The sequence below is a fragment of the Staurois parvus genome, unplaced genomic scaffold (assembly GCF_062004578.1).
Source record: "Staurois parvus isolate SC_StPar_1 unplaced genomic scaffold, SC_StPar_1.0 ptg000461l, whole genome shotgun sequence".
NCBI lineage: Eukaryota > Metazoa > Chordata > Amphibia > Anura > Ranidae > Staurois > Staurois parvus.
Genome location: NW_028318257.1, coordinates 601,353 through 618,294, shown reverse-complemented (window position 1 = coordinate 618,294; position 16,942 = coordinate 601,353). Strand labels below are relative to the sequence as shown.

The following is a 16,942-nucleotide window of genomic DNA, read 5'->3' as shown; positions in this document are numbered from 1 at the left end:
AGAAGGTGCAGTATTTGTGGTGGCTAACTTCCCACATTTCCATCCATTAACCTAGCTGGCTGATTGAGACCAGAGGCAATTAGTGTCCCATCCATCAATCTCTAGTGGGATTTCTCCCTAAAGTGCTGTTAGATCTCCTGTTCACAGGGGTCTAAGCTTTTGGCAAGAGGCTATGACATCCATCCTGGTGTTGTGCACAGTGGTGAGGATTGGAGGCATGGAATCACTGTAGCTGTAGCCAGTGCACAAGAGAGCAACTTTTTTTGGAACTATGTTTGGTTGTTGCTTTTCATGAACTTTTGGACTATTTACTGACATTATTTATCAGGTTGCACTTTTATGAATTGTGGATATTTTTTCTTTATAATTCATTGTTTTTGGTTTGAGGCTGCTTTATATACATATGCACTTTAATGAGTTATGTATCACTTTATATCATTTATCACTTCTTGGCAGCACAACACATTTATTTCTTAGTCTAATTTTTGTATTTTGGAGTGTGGATACAGTGAGTGATGCGGTCATTATCTTATACTTAGCACATTGATATTTGAAGAGACACTTTAGTGTAAGAAGTCTTTTTATAGCCACATATCAGTCAAATTGGCTACGATTTAAGCCATTGGGGGCCTTGATGGCACCACCCAGCTCAACAAAAGTTGATTTAAAAACTGAGCCAGATGGAAAGTCGTCAGCCGAGCAATGACTGCATTCTAATGATGCAGTCACTGTATGGGTATTCAGGCAGCATCAGATGCTGTGGCTGTCAGAATATAATAGCCAGCATTGGTGATTACTTCACGGACAATGTCTAAGTTGGCCGTAGATAGGTAGTTTTGGTTTAATTTTTGTTATCAGCCAGTGGGCTGAATGAAAAAAGAAAAACAAAAAAACAAACAGATTCCTCCATCCACACAAGCGAGGTAGGTAGAGGAGTCTTTCGCACAGAAAAATTGTATTACAACAGCGGGACTCTTCGCTGTCAGAATAAACTGATTAGTAGCTACAGCCACTGATCAACTTCTGTCAAATGTTGGAAAACTTTTGTTGACCTTTGTTGAAATTTGTCAGCGGGTTCAGCAGGGACAATCCATTTCAATCCATCTACGGCCAGCTTTGGCATGGATTGGAGAATCGTTTTATTTCTCTTGCTCAGTTCATGGGGCAGATTGAGAGAAATCTAGCAATGCACGGCTAGTCTAAAACCACCAGTTTTCAGAATCTGGAGGTGAAGTTTCTTGACTTGCATGGTCATTACTAGGATATTGTGTGTGTGAATAGATACCAGGCACATCAATGTCTGAGTAGATTTCTCCAACACCCAGGCAGATGGTGGCCTTTTCAAACATATTCAAAAGTGGACTACGAAAGGTGAGCATTCTATACACACACACCACTCCTCCACAGCTGTCTGTAAAAAACAAAAACAAAAAAAAAAACACAACAATCAAAGAAAAAGACCTTCATGAGAAACTTCAGACAGCAAACTCAACTTTTGGGCAAGAAGTGCGGTCACCTACAGAAAGGCATTTCAGTGGTGACATAAAACTCCAAGAGCTCTGGCTCTCCATCAGTGGCATGGATAAGTAGTAGTCTAAAAAGAATCCATCTGAAATGTGATATGTACAGTATGACACCGCTATGAATTTACTAATAGAAATTAAAACTCTTGTTGCGTAAAGTAGGCAATCAAACATTTAGAAATTAGGCATCTGATTGGCTGCAATGGACAATCTTTTTTTTTTTCCGAGCAACTGTTTAAAAAAATTATTATTGCACAGCACGTGGTATCAAAACTAATCTGTACAGTCATGACGGACAAAAACACAATTAATACAACAGACAGTGAATATCCTGGTAAGGACTTATCCATGCTGTGACCTACCTGATGGGGGAGGAGGGCGCTGAGGGGGTGCTGGGCGTGCTGGTGGAACACCAGGTCTTGGAGGAGGGGCCCTCTTTGGTTCTAAGGAGAGAGGTTGCTCTTTCTGTTGTACTATTGGCTGGAAGTCCACTGGAGATCCTACAAAAATAAGATTATAGGTGATTTTATCAAATTTTATTCATGGTATTTATATGTAAAAGTTTCCCTTGTGTAGACATCCAAAAGCCCAGAGACTGCTGCTGGGTGCCGACATATTTGAATTTGACTCCTGTGCATCGTGTTCCAAAAATACCATCGACAAGTGCCCCAATATTATGGTCTCAAAATGCAGGTGAACTGTCCCTTTATATCCGCTGTGCTCCAAGTGGGTCTGTGTGATGACACTACTGCATACACATACAGTTCTCCTGATGAAGATGTGAGGTGACATAACAGGTAGGGTACGCAGGTGACGTCAAGCCGTAAACCGGAAGTGTACGTGCCGCCATTTTGGATAAGGGATCTATGCACTTTGATTCAACAATTATACTGTATAGTGAGTCTTTGATCCTGTAGTGTCCTAGGTGGACACTTTTAAATGTGAGTGTATTTTTGATCAGTTTTAATAAAGTGGATTGTATTTGGCTATACTTCACTATATGGAGCATTTTTTTCATATGTCTAAGGAGCGTTTTGGAGATTTTAAGTGCGGACGGTGAAGATTTATGTACCAGTATACCCTCCCGGGTTAAAGTTAAGGCGTAGTTTGACCTGAGTATACAGGTAAAACCTGAAGGTGAGCGCAATAGTGTGTCAGAGGTGGATAAGCACTAAAGGGCGACACAGGAGCACCGTATGTGTGTAGGCAGTAGTGCGATCACACAGACCCACTTGGAGCACAGCAGATTTAAAGGGATGGTTCGCCTGCATTTGAGGCCATAATATTGGGGCGCTTGTCGATGGTATATTTGGAACATGATGCACAGGAGATATACCACACAAGCACATGTGAAGATATTGGAGTGTTATAGGCACAATTCACTATTTTGTATGGTTCATTTGATATTTGCATACACTATTCATTTAGCACTGGTATATGCAGTTTTATGGATACTCATGTATGTGTGTTGATATTTATTGTGATATAGCACATATTAATATCACATAGCACAATTTTCTGTTTTCACTATTCATTTATCTCTAACTCCCTTCTCATGAACAGGTAGATCTGGCTGGCTGAGAACTATTTTTACAGCTCTGTCCTGGTGCTTGAGGCATTAGACACAGTCAGTCAATGTCAGTCTGGGGTCATGTGACTTGAAGTCACAAATCGGTCATGTGATCTGCACGTTACAAGCCGATTGTCAGAGGACCCTTCATATACCTTTACTGGAGACAGACATTAGTGTCTCAGTACAAAAGATCCAGATTTACAGGTGATTTTATTTTTTTTTTAATGAAAATGGTTTTTAATCCTAAAATGGATATCAACTGGCTCCTTGAATTACAGCAAACCAGTCAGAAGAGATAATTAACACACTCGAGGCTGCAGCAACTTTTCTTTTTTCTTAAATAGCACTTGAGTCACCTTAGACATGTTTCCTGCTGAAAGACACTTTTTCAAAGGTCTTTGAAAACATGTCAGAGGTGAACCCTGCTGCCAGTTAATAAATTAAAAAAAAAAAAAAAAAAAAAAAAAGAAGGTTGTTACAGACCAGAGTGTGGTAATTAATTTTCTTTTCTGACTTCTGTCAGTCCTTGCATGGCCAGCTTTGGCCTACATCGCTAATGGGCAACGATCTATGACTGGCAGTACATGAATTGTCTTATAGATATAAACATCTGAAGATCAACAGAGCTAAATAAATAAATAAATCCGTGATCTATAAAGAGAAATATTCTAAGGTTCAGAAAAAGAAACATGACATATCAAAAATACCATGGGGTGCAGCAACAGGAGGTCCGGGTGTTTTTGCAGGTGCCCGGCTTGGCCGAACAGGGAGAGCAGGCGGAGGTCCCTCTGGCATGGTGGGTGATGGACAGGGACTGGAGCGAGGAGAAGAGCTGGGAGATGAGCCAAGATTGGAGCATAAAGACGGCTGTAGATGCTGAGGGAGAATTTCCTCTACTTCAGCGCTATAATCATCCACGTCACCTGAAGAGAAATCAGACACATGTATCATTATGTGCAGCATATGTGAAATATGGACATTTGACCCCCTCATCTGCTTTTCAAGGGAATCTAGTATCAGCAGAAAATAGCAGCACTCCCCTTTTTCGTTATTAAAGTTATATTAACTTTCAAAAGTTTTCAAAACTAAGTGTAACAAATGTGACACTACAAGAGCTAAGAGATGAGTGTGCACACCTCAATAATTATGTCAATGAAAAGTGACATAACATAGGCAAAACACAAATGGACCAGAGCTTCGTAAAAGCAAAAGATTGCTGCGCACAACTCCTATCCAGGTTTTATTGGCTGATCTCTTTTTTTTACACCTCCAAAAGAAGAAAGAAGGGATTAATTTCCCATTTTAGGACAGGGCCATGACTATATTTCCTTTATGCCACTGTGGCCAAAGAAGCACTCTGCTACTCTACCTGTTATCTAACAGAACAAAAAAAGCACCTCTTAATAGGTGAACTTCATGCAGATTTAAAGTACCACTAATTAATGTGCATAAGATTATGAAGAAAGGTATTTTCAAATGCGAATATAAGTTCCCAGATCAGGAGGAGGAAGAGCAGTGCTAGGAGTCCATCAGGAGTGCTGCACTGTGCATGTGCCAACAAGGAGCATTCTGAGAGAATGAGAGAGATGACCTCATCAGTTCTTAGCTGCTTTGCTGTCCAATCACAGGCTGGGGGATGAAGATGTAACCTGGGGTGTTGATTTACTGCAGTAGGGAAAAGTCAGGTCACCAACTTGGCTGTGTTGTCTGGCTGCATAGGCCATTTAAATGAGGCGTAAAGAACAAATTCCTGTACTCTACAGTGGTTTACTGGATGCCTTTGGGTTGGTTTTTGACCATCTCACAATAAGCTGAAAGGAGAAAAAAAAAAAAAAAAAAACACCAAAATTTCCTGAAATCAGCTGAATAACCCAAGGGCAATATTTCAGTTTTTGTTAGGTACCCGCTCAGCTTCCTTTACATTTTAAGATTCCAAAGGGAAAGGAGGGGCAGTGACCAAATCCAAAAACTACCAGTAATTTTGTTTAGTTAAAGATAGGCTTTTTTTTTTTTTTTCAAGTCTTGAGTAAGCAAGAGCTAAACCATCGGCCATGTGTTTACACCTGTGTTCTCATTGGAGAATTCCCCCCCCCACACACTATTCTAGTAATAAATATCAGTGGTTGGATGTCCCATCATTTCCCATTTCAAGTTCTGTTTGAAGTCACATCTAACATCCAGCAAGATATTCTGAGTCAGGTCCACAAGAACAGTAGGCATACATAAGGCCCAGTAAAGATTAATATGGCATTTTGTTATACAGTGGGAGACTGACAGTTGTTTTGTGTTTCTTCCATTTGTGAATGATTGCACCAACTGTTGTCACCTTCTCACCAAGCTGCTTGGCGTTAGTTTGGTAGCCCAGCCTTGTGTAGGTCTACAATCTTGTCCCTGACATCCTTGGACAGCTCTTTGCCATGGTGGAGAGTTTGGAATCTGATTGATTGCTCCTGTGGACAGGTGTCTTTTATACAGGTAACAAAATGAGATTAGCAGCACTCCCTTTAAGAGACTGCTTCTAATCTCAGCTTGTTACCTGTATGAAAGACACCTGGTAGCCAGAAGTCCTGCTGAATGATAGGGGATCAAATACTTATTTCCCTCATGAACATGCAAATCAGTGCATAAATTTGTTACACATGCATTACTTTTGCATTTTTTGTTGCTATTCTGTCATTCGGTGTTACAATACACCTACCATTCGATTTTTAGACCGATCATTTCTTTGTGAGTGGGCAAACATTCAAAATCAGCAGGGGATCAAATACTTATTTCCTTCACTGTATATGCTCAGAGCCAGCAGCTGCTGTTCTCTCACCTTCCATGTCGTAATCTGCCGCAATCTCAGCATCTTCACCCAACAAAGTGGAACTGGTGGAACAAGGTAATGTTACACTTATCCTCTCCAGATTCATCTCCTCCTCCGCCTGTGTGATCCAGTCTGGATTCTTTAGCTGAATGTTCATGGTTTTACCTAGAACCTGCAATCATAGGGGAATCATTAAAGGCGAAGCCATTACAGTTAGATTTTATTCAATTTTCCAGGGGCCTATTCCACATATATAATGAAGAAGAAAACAATCATTATGTATCCTATATAAGGTGAGCGCACCGTATCAATATCCTTTACCTTTCAAAGAATAGCTATATTCTCCCACTGAAATAACTATGGATATAAAATATTTTATAAGATATTGCACTACAACTGAAACAATATCAGAGAGAAATGTAGAAAAAAAAATGCAGTTTCTAGGTTTATATTAACACAATCAAAATGATACATTTATATTGCAAAGTGCAGTGCAAACTGTTGGCGCTATATAAATCTTGTATAATAATACATTGTGATTAAACACTTTCTGACAAATATGGATCCCATGGGGTAACAATTGCCACCATCCCTGTATCATGGTAGAGTGACACGCACCATGGAGAAAACAGAAAATGGTATGGAGAGGGCAGACACTATAGCTGTTCCTCCAATCTGATTACCCATATGACCGCCAACTTTAAAGTGGAACTCTGGGCAAAATCAAAACTTGCATGTATAATGCAGTCTTTCAAAAGCATTAACACAGCGGTTTTAGTCTTTCAAACATAGGTAACATAGCTTGATTTACTGTTGATCCTGCCAGCACATCCATTATTACTCCACTTCCTTTAAAAACTTGTTAAAAATTTTCCAGCAGGTAGAGTTGTTTTTTTGCAAAAGACACTTGGGAGGAATTGATCAAAACTGGAGCAGCCAGAATATGGAGCATTTGTGCACAGCTTCAACCAGCTTCTCTTTAACCACTTCCAGTCCGGACACTTTTACCCCCTTCCTGTCCAGGGCAATTTTCAGCTTTCAGCGCTATCACACTTTGAATGACAATTGCGCGGTCATGCAACACTGTACCCAAATGAATTTTATACCATTTTTTTGAGACAGATAAAGCTTTATTTTGGTGGTATTTATTCACCACTGGGATTTTTATTTTTCTTGCTATGTAAATGAAAATGTCCACAAATTTTGAAAAAAAGTGTTTTTTTATAAAAAATTTTTATAAAATTTTGCAAATAAATATTTCATCATAAATCTTGGCCAAAATTTATTCCGTTATCTTTTTAGTAAAAAAAAAATCAAATTAGTTTGTAACCAAAAATTATAATTTTTAAACATTTTTTTTACATTTTTATTTTATTTTTTTATTTATTTTTTTTTTTTTACATACTGTCACCCTAGCAGTACAGTGTCAAGATTTTTTTTTTTTTTACAGTGATTGCTTTTACACCCATATAGGATGTAAAAGCAATCATTTCTCTTTCTCTCTGTCTGCATTCTTGCAGTCATTGAGAAGTACTGAGTGAGCTGTGATTGGTCACAGCTTGTCACATGGTACAAGGCTGTTGTGAATACCCTTGTACCATGTGACCTCTGTGATCATTCACAGATTTCACACATAGTAAGCAATGATGTCACAAGTGACATCTTGCTTACTACTTTGCATGTGATCACTGACTGGCCTATCAGTGATCACATGATCGGGACCTCGTACAGAGGTCCCGTCCGATGATCGGTTTTCACTGTGTCCGGAGGACATCGCGGTGCTGCGTGTTCAAAGGGAGCGCGCACAAGCAGGGTGCAGGGAGGCCGTTTATAAACGGCCACCCGACCCTGCACTGCCACCGTCTGGCCGTATATACAACGGCCGGTCAGGAAGTGGTTAATTTTTAAAACTTAAAGTGGTTGTAAACCCTTACATATACCCAGTGAAGTGACTGGCCTCAGGTGATAAAGAGATTAAACAAATCCTCCTAAATTATTCCTGTCTGTATCTGCAGCCCTCTCTCCTCTACATCCATTCAATGTGCTGAATTTATAAAGCTTGCCTGAGAATTCAGAAAAAAAAGGGGATGGAGAAGTGAAGCTACACTCTGCAGTAAGGAGAGCTCTAAGAGCTGGTTGGAGGGAAGGGACACAACCGCTCCACACGGCACACAGGAACAGAGCTGAGGCTGTCAATCTGCTGGAGGTCCCTCCCCTGTCACCATTTTTCTCTTGGTGTCAAGAAAACTTGTGAGAAGTGACTCATACAGGTAGCAGAGGAACAAAGCAGCAGACAGAAATGGCACTTAGTGCACTGGATAGAGACAGGTACACACTATAGAGGGATATGCTGAATGAGCTGAAGGTAGAAACTAACTGGTTGCCATGCACAGCTGCTCCAGATTCTGGCTGCTCCAGTTTTGATAAATTCTCAATTTTAAGTCTTTTTTTTTTTTTTGTGAAAACTAGTTTTCCTGTATGAAAGAAATTTTAGTTATCAGTATTCTGAATGCCAAGATAAGTCCTAATTGCAAGCATGAGAGTTACATCAGTAATCCTTGTCCAATGGGCAAAGCAATAGGGTGCTGGACCTGGAAGAAGATGACATCGGCAGAGGGGAGGCAGGGAGTTTGGACTTTACATCACTATAAGAGAGCACAACAAGATGTACACATTTTTTCTTTTTTAGCCTGCAGGCTAAACTGAAAAGAAAACTCAAACAGATTCCTACTTCCACTATACACCATTTCCCTTTGCGACTTTTGTATTTTGACAGCTAACTAGTAAAATATCTGAACAGTAACTGCAGGTTACTGGATGCATGTGCTGTTTGACTGACAATTTTATATGTGGCTCCTTGATTTTTTTTTAATCAAGTGACGTTGGACAGGATGTGAATTTCGATTGGTTCTTTTGCAAATCTGTCATAATGGGCAAGCATGCTCAGCATACGTTCATAGTAATGTACTAGATGTTACAGAAGTAGAAAAATAATATTTCTACTGACATCACTGGACATCCAATATCCAAAAAGAATCCTTGGCCTGTCATCACTCTGTGCCGAGAGTCTCAATAGCCATGAGATGACGTAGTTAGAGAATATTTTATTTGTCATGGCCAGAGTTTTAGCAACTGATACATAAATATACATGTTACCTCAACGCCATCCAGGTTTAAAGCTGCAAGGGAGGAACTTCCATCTAGAAAGGTCACCCACATTTTATCATCCACGAACCTGCAAGAAAAATCATTAGTACATTTGTCAATGGAAACACACAGGATTGAAAGTTGATCTGCTCTATAGAATCTCCCCTCTCCTGGCCCTGGCTATACTGAACCAGTAAAATAACAGATGGTAAAAGATGTGCTTACCATTCCTAAAGGACTCGTTGCTCAGGGCTCCTTTTGCTGCTTAGTAATTTTTGATGTTATCTTAGGCAAGGATCATGGGTCAGGCCGAGAAACTCACTGGCCAAATAGCTGTCCCCTAAGCCCCTTCAACTTCACATGACTAATAGCTCATCCTAACCCTCATTAGTTAGAGTAAAAATTAGACCTTTTTTGTTGTATATTAATCTCCTTTGTGGATTTCTTCCAGATCTGTGCAGTAATCCAACACGAAACAACTCTTTGGAGGAGTTTCTTATAGAAAGACCACTCACTGCTGCTCTTTCTCCATGTGCAGTGTGAATGGTCTTGTATCCACCCCCTCCATTAGACAGCCTGTAGGAGGTGGACCTTTCATGTTCCACCCACATTTCTGTTCTCTGCACAGTGATGTCACCTCTACATATAGAAGGTACTTTTGGTGTTTAAAAGCATTTGGGGCACATAAAGTGCAGTTATAGTGTGGATGAAGTAGGAATATACCATAAAATACAAGGCCTTAAGGACCCTGTATTTTAGGGATCCCAATTATTAGAGATTTTGAAATACAAACCAGAATACTTCTGAGCTGCACACCCGAGCCACATCTCAATCAAAAATAATGCATGTGGTAAGTCAAATTTAATCTGTAGCTGTGTAAAGGACCATACTGTTCCTCTTAAATGTATGCCTGAAGGTTGCAATGAGTAAGTGACTGTTGCAATAAAAACAAATTCCATATACAGTTGTGTTCAAAATAATAGCAGTGTGTTGAAAAAAAGGGAATAAAGCTCAAAATCCTTCTAATAGCTTTTATTTCCATACACACAAATGCATTGGGAACACGACACATTCTATTCCAAATCAAAACATGAAGACAAATATATCAAATTTGTGTTGTTCCTCTAAAAAAATTGAAGAAAAGTGAATATTAGACTGTTCAAAAAAATAGCAGTTTTTGTATTCTTCTTTACAAACTCAAACATTCACTATATAAACTGAAAAATGTTTGAAGATTTTGCTTTCCTTTGAATCACTTAATGACTATTTAGTTGTATAAGCACTGTTTCTGAGAACTGCTGTACATCTGTGTTGCATGGAGTCAACCAACTTCTGGTACCTGTGAACAGGTATTCCAGCCCAGGATGATTGGACTACATTCCACAGTTCTTCTCTATTTCTTGGTTTTGCCTCAGAAACTGCATTTTTGATGTCACCCCACAAGTTTTCTATTGGATTAAGATCCGGGGATTGGGCTGGCCACTCCATAACGTCAATCTTGTTGGTCTGGAACCAAGATGTTGCACGTTTACTGGTGTGTTTGGGGTCGTTGTCTTGTTGGAACACCCATTTCAAGGGCATTTCCTCTTCAGCATAAGGCAGCATGACCTCAAGTATTCTGATGTATTCAAACTGATCCATGATCCCTGGTATGCGATAAATAGGCCCAACACCGTAGTATGAGAAACATCCCCATATCATGATGCTTGCACCACCATGCTTCACGGTCTTCACAGTGTACTGTGGCTTGAATTCAGTGTTTGGGGGTCGTCTGACAAACTGTCTCCGGCCACTAGACCCAAAAAGAACAATCTTACTTTCATCAGTCCACAAAATGTTGCGCCATTTCTCTTTAGGCCAGTCAATGTGCTCTTTGGCAAACTTTAACCTCTTCAGCACGTCTTTTTTTCAACAGTGGGACTTTGCGGGGGCTTCTTGCAGATAGCTTGGCTTCACATAGGGGTCTTCTAATTGTAACAGTACTCACAGGGAACTTTAGACCTTCTTTGATCTTCCTGGAGCTGATTGTTGGCTGAATCCTTGCCATTTTGGCTATTCTTCTATCCATTCGAATGGTAGTTTTTCGCTTTCTTCCACGTCTTTCAGGTTTTGGTTGCCATTTTAAAGCATTTGCGATCATTTTAGCTGAGCAGCCTATCATTTTCTGCACTTCTTTATATATTTTCCCCTTTCCAATCAATTTTTTAATCAAGGTATGCTGTTCTTCTGTACAATGTCTGGAACAACCCATTTTCCTCAGAATTTCAGAGAGAAATTCACTGTAACCAGCATGTACAACATTTGCTGCCTTCCTTCCTTAAATAAGGGCAATAATTGCCACCTGTTTTTCAAAGAGTGAATGACCTCACTAATAGAACTCCACACTGCTATTATTTTGAACATGCCCCTTTCAATTAGTGATTCAATTACACAGAATCAGCAGCATGCATGTCATGACTGTTGGGTCTGTTGGATTTCTATTACTCTACTACACCTGCTAGTAAATTATTTGCCATGTAGAAATATCATTTCTACCAAAAACAGTGATTGATCAGGTTAGTGATGTCTGACTGCTATTATTTTGAACACAACTGTAAGAAGATTATCTGGAAAGTCTTTATAAGGATTCCATTAGGCGTGACAGGTAAACTTTGAAGTTAGAGGACTAAGGATTCACCCAAGGAATAAGAGGACTTAACTGACAAACTAAGTTGTTGGATAGACCCATATATGCCTCCTCTCTGGAGTTCCTGAACAGTAGTTAATTTTAGTTTTATTATGTCGATCCTTCGCACTATGGAGAGTGGTAGGGCTGTCTATATATTTAAGCCTCATACACATGATCAGAAAAGTGTATGAAAAATACTGCTTTTGAAGATATCGTACGATAATCTTATCGTTAGTACACAGCTTTCAACAGTTCATCCGAAATTATCCAGGGACAAAAACACGAAAAGGTTTCTCGTACGATTTTCATTTAATTGGTACAGTTACCATCTGACGATACAATACAAATACAATACATTACATCACTTGGAAATTCTATTCTGTCGTACGAGACTTTTGTTTTTTATATGGAGGCTAGCATATAAAAAAAACGGTATTCTCATCATGTGTACGAGACTGAAGTGTATTCTTTACAGTATACAGTAAGGGTTATCAGTTTATTGTAGGACCTGGGGGACATTTTACTAAGAGTAAGTAAGACACCAAAAGGCTGTAACTGCACATGATGCAAATTGTGATAGGATAATATGGGGTCAGATGACAGGGACATCAGTACTGATATCTGCCAATTTATTTGAAACTCCAAGAAGGTGACTTACTGTTATATAATACACATGGCTAGTGTGAGGTTTCAGCCTGTTCTTTCAGGAATAGTATTAACTCATCTGTGTAGAATCCTATTTTCCCTTTCATGAGGCAAACAAAACGTAAGGTATCAGATTGTCCATTAATAATTACTAGACACTTAAGCATTTCAAACAATATGGAAGATACCGAAGCTCCAATGTCATGCCACAATATATTGCATAGGATGAGAAGAGCATGGCATTAAGTCAGCTAATGGGGATGCATGCTCTATATTAGTTTTGTCCGGTTTAAAAAAATTTGTGCTGAATTCAACACAGCCAAGACTTGTCATCAGAAACAGTAATTCAATCGTATTAGTGTCTTGGCTATGTCCTATTAACTGTGGTTGACTTTCTGGTCATTAAGCCAGTTGGAGTAAGCAATACTGAGCTCGCAATGCTTCCACAACTTTTTAAGAGCACATGGATTTGTAATGTACAGCGCTGAGCAAACTGTTGGCGCTTTATAAATACTGTATCATAATAATAATAATGGACTGAGACACCCCCACAGGCTGTTTTCCTCTGTGGCCTGTTCTGCTGGGCTACCTAAAAGGAGGGTGTAGAGCAGTGGTTCTCAACCTTTCTAATGCCGCGACCCTTTAACACAGTTCTTTATGTTGTGGTGACCCCCAACCATAAAATTATTTACCCAGTAATTATAATTCATGAAGTGTCATTTTTACCTCCAATACTGCTTCTTTCAACATAGTAGCTGCTTTCAACACAGCAGCTGCTTTCTACACAGTAGCTGCTCTTTACACATCGGAAATATGTGTTTTCCGATGGTCTTAGGTGACCCCTGTGAAAAGGTCGTTCGCCCCCAAAGGGGTCGCGACCCACAGGTTGAGAACCACTGGTGTAGAGGCATCAGAAAGCGAATTCTTACATACATGAAATGTTTTTTTGTGTCCTATGAGGCAACAATCTCAAGTCTATGAATGTCCACCTTGTCTAGAGGAACAGTGAATTGAGCATGTTGGATGACAATGCCACTACTGCATCCTATTAAAAATAAGTGACACTCCTTCCTTATATCCACTGGCAAAGAACTTTAACCTGGAAAATGTTTCCTGTCCATGGACTTGATGAACACTGCTACAGCCTATCCAATCAACTCAATGGTTTATGGAAGGCCCATGAAGAGAATATTCCATAGCTATATTGTCATTTAATGCTACACAGCAAAGAAATCTATGGCCTGAAACATGATTTAAGAACAACAGAAAACAATGTCATCATACCTTATAAGTATGACCTCGCCATAACCTGCAAACTGCTGCAGCAGCTCATCAATCAAATTATCATCAAAATAATTGTCCTCTGAGGATTTGCTTTGTATGGAGACCATAATTGTGCCATCTGGAGGACCCTGGGTGGCAATCACCTCCTTATATATCTTCTGTCTCTCTTCTGCTTCAGTTTCAAATATATCTATGTCGACCAGAGCGACCACAGGTCTACAAAATAATCATCGGATCAGAAACACCATGGATGAAAATACACATAGAATGATAAAATAATTATAATTTCCTTTTACCTGTGATCAGAGGTCTTCAGCTCTGCCCTGCCATAGTGCAGTAAAGTACCTGGATTCCAGGTATAAGGGAAATTCCTGCCTTCTTGCAAGCTTGAATTCAGAAGATCTAAATCCTCAGCTGAAATATAAACAAAAATAAAAGATAAATAGGAATTAAATGCACGTAAGGGCATGTGTTAATGGGCCTTGGGCCTGTGTCAAATGCATTAGTTTGAGAATAAGATCATTCAGAATTCACGACAGGTCCATTTTACCTGCAGGGGACTTCCCTCCTGACTTGTATTTGACCGTCTTTCATGCATTCTATGCATGAAGGTAAAAACCTTCTGTGTGCAGCTCCCCCGTCAACCCCCCAATACTTATGCAAGCTACACTGCGAACCAGCTATGTGCACGAGCGCCTCGGCTCTCCAGTGACTCTTCCCTCCTCATTGGTTGAGAAAGCAGTAGGAGCCATTGGTTCCTGCTGCTTTCATTCACAGCCAGTGAGCCAATGAGGAGAGAGATGGGGCAGGGCCGCTCCACGGCTCTGTAGGTGAATGGATGTGCAGAGCAGCAGCTCGGGATCTAGCCTGCTTGGGTGCCCCCATAGCAAGCTGCTTGCTCTGGGGACACTCAGCAGGAGCGTCAGTGAGAGACCCAAGAAGAGGAGGGTCGGTGCTGCTTTGTGCAAAACCACTGCACAGAGAAGGCAAGTATAACATTTGTTATTATTTAAAAACATTTGAATTGCCTTTAATATCACTAAAACAGATTCAGATACTCCTGGTAGCTTTGTGTAAAATACATTTATTGATGATTTCATGAATTCCTAACTAGACTAAATGGCAGCTTTTTCGATCTTTTCTTTTGTTCAGCCTTAAATTATAAATAAAGGCAAAACGTTTTAAATTTAAGTTTTGGAGAGGGATTAAAACACCTGTCAGGTTTTTATTGTGGTCTGTGCCCCCATTAGGAAGATTCGCTCTCTCTATTTGTCCTGTTTACCATTTCAAAAGTGAAAGAAAAAAAAAACTCCCCAAAAATGTGCCTATAGTTCTACAATGACTAATGAATGGTGTATGGGTTCCCTTACTATGTGAAGCAGGCAGCAACACTGAAACAAGCCAACATCACTAAGGTCACCTCCCTCTCTTCTAATGGAAAAAGCCACAGAGGAATGAAGCGAAAAGGCACACAGGGGTGAAAAGGTGTACTAACAAATGGCAACCATCCCAACCCATAAACTGGCCTTTGCAGCAAGGAGTACATGGAACGTAAGTCAGGTAAGTCATCATTCAGATCATTTGTATAATAAAAGCAAATTACAAAACATATAATACAGTGTTGTAGATGTCTGCAAACCCAGCCTTCCCCACTGTTCTGCCATACTGCCCTGTAAATAACTGGTAGTAGACCAACTGTTAGCAGTGTGGCTCCACAGAGCTAGAAATGAAGAATAAAAAAACCCTGACATTAGGGCCACCACGATGCATGTTGCCCAATCCTAACAAGGGATATAGACTGCAGTGTCTTTATTAGGATGGCCATATACAGTATACACAAAGTCTAACAAAAAACAAAACAAAAATGACCCAACGGATTCCTGCATCCAGGCTATACAAGGCACATGGATAAATAAAATGCAGCTATTGCATTTTGACAGCCAGCACTGGCAGTATTTGATCGGACGCAGCCAACAATTTTCTACATGGCTCCTTTGATTTGTGTCAGAGGATGTCAGGTGGAAGGTGCCTGAAATAGTCACAAAGTAAATTTTGGCTGATTCATCAGGAGCGGGACAAAATTTGATAGATTAATGGTCTGATTTAGCTGCTACTCTGCTCTGTCTGCCAACTGGTGCTGCTAGGAATCTCAAAAACAGCAAATATAGAAATAAATAACTAGGTTACATTAGTCTAAATTACTGAAATTAGTCTACAAAGCTTTACCACTAGCACAAAGCACTCTCTATTTTCAGCCATATGATTGTCATTTTCAAATTTTATTGGACTCATCTTAAAAAAAATAACTCACTTTTTAAAATTAAGAATATGGTGTGCTAGCTCATAAATAGTGATTTGACTACTGAGCATCCTCTAAGGCTGGTATGACTAATGTAAATTATGTTATACTTTCAGTTATACTTAAAAAAGTCACATCAATAAAAGAAATAAATATTACATTTATTAAAAAAAACACAAAAACAAAACAAAAAAAAAACAAAAAACAAACAAACAAACACTGTGTTGTGTTTTTTGGTTAGTGATTGAAGCAAAAAAAAAACAAAAAAAAAAAAAAAAACTTAACTACTGCAGCAGAACTGGCTATTGTCTCTCAATGCATAAACATACCCGCCTGTTCGTAGTTATCTGTAGCATGAACATTAAACTGCACATGAGCAGCTTGGTTTGCATTCCAGCACAGTGCCCGATTGCCCAGGATGAGTGTACTCCTGCCCACGTGCAGGACTGACATCATCCTGTGCTGGCTAACCAGGACAGCTGAAGACCAGGAATAAGATGGTGAGGGACCTTGCACTGCTGAAGCAGAGGTAAGTATTGCAAACTTTACTTCCACCATAACAACTGGGTACACATTTTTAACAGTGCAGATATTTTTTCTTCAAAAGGGTGTAAATACAAGCTATATAACTGATCACCTGATCTGTCAAAGGGCCATTTCCTTCTTCTCCAGAGGATACGATCCGTCCATGCTGGGGTACGGCACTTCTCACTTGTGTCATAATCATCCGAGAACAAATCATATTTATAGGTTGGAGCAAAATTAATTTTTCCCTCTAAGAAACTCCGGAAAACCTGCAGGTGAAAGAAAAACTCTGATTACAAATATAGCCATCTCAATGCAAATGCTGTATACCGTAGGATTTATGATCTTTTCTTCGAATGCACTGGTATCCACAGGAAGTGTTTCACCTTTGCATTATACTACTGCCTACAGGAGGACTGAACACTGGCAAAAAAAAATGTAGGCCAGCCCAAGATAATCCACAGCATGC

General features: G+C 39.7%; 1 protein-coding gene across 6 annotated transcripts in view; it reads right to left on the bottom strand.

The window, feature by feature from the left end:
• The window catches only part of SYNJ1 (synaptojanin 1), a 180,846-nt gene that overhangs the window by 32,587 nt on the left and 131,317 nt on the right, over nucleotides 1–16,942 (bottom strand). For all 6 annotated transcript variants that reach the window (XM_089688925.1, XM_089688928.1, XM_089688929.1 and 3 more), the window contains 7 exons: nucleotides 16,586–16,742; nucleotides 13,946–14,063; nucleotides 13,650–13,865; nucleotides 9,062–9,140; nucleotides 5,915–6,077; nucleotides 3,804–4,019; nucleotides 1,886–2,023 (listed from right to left, as the gene is read on the bottom strand). In XM_089688925.1, the coding sequence (XP_089545051.1) occupies nucleotides 1,886–2,023; nucleotides 3,804–4,019; nucleotides 5,915–6,077; nucleotides 9,062–9,140; nucleotides 13,650–13,865; nucleotides 13,946–14,063; nucleotides 16,586–16,742 (1,087 nt within the window). The remainder of the gene's footprint in view (nucleotides 1–1,885; nucleotides 2,024–3,803; nucleotides 4,020–5,914; nucleotides 6,078–9,061; nucleotides 9,141–13,649; nucleotides 13,866–13,945; nucleotides 14,064–16,585; nucleotides 16,743–16,942) is intronic.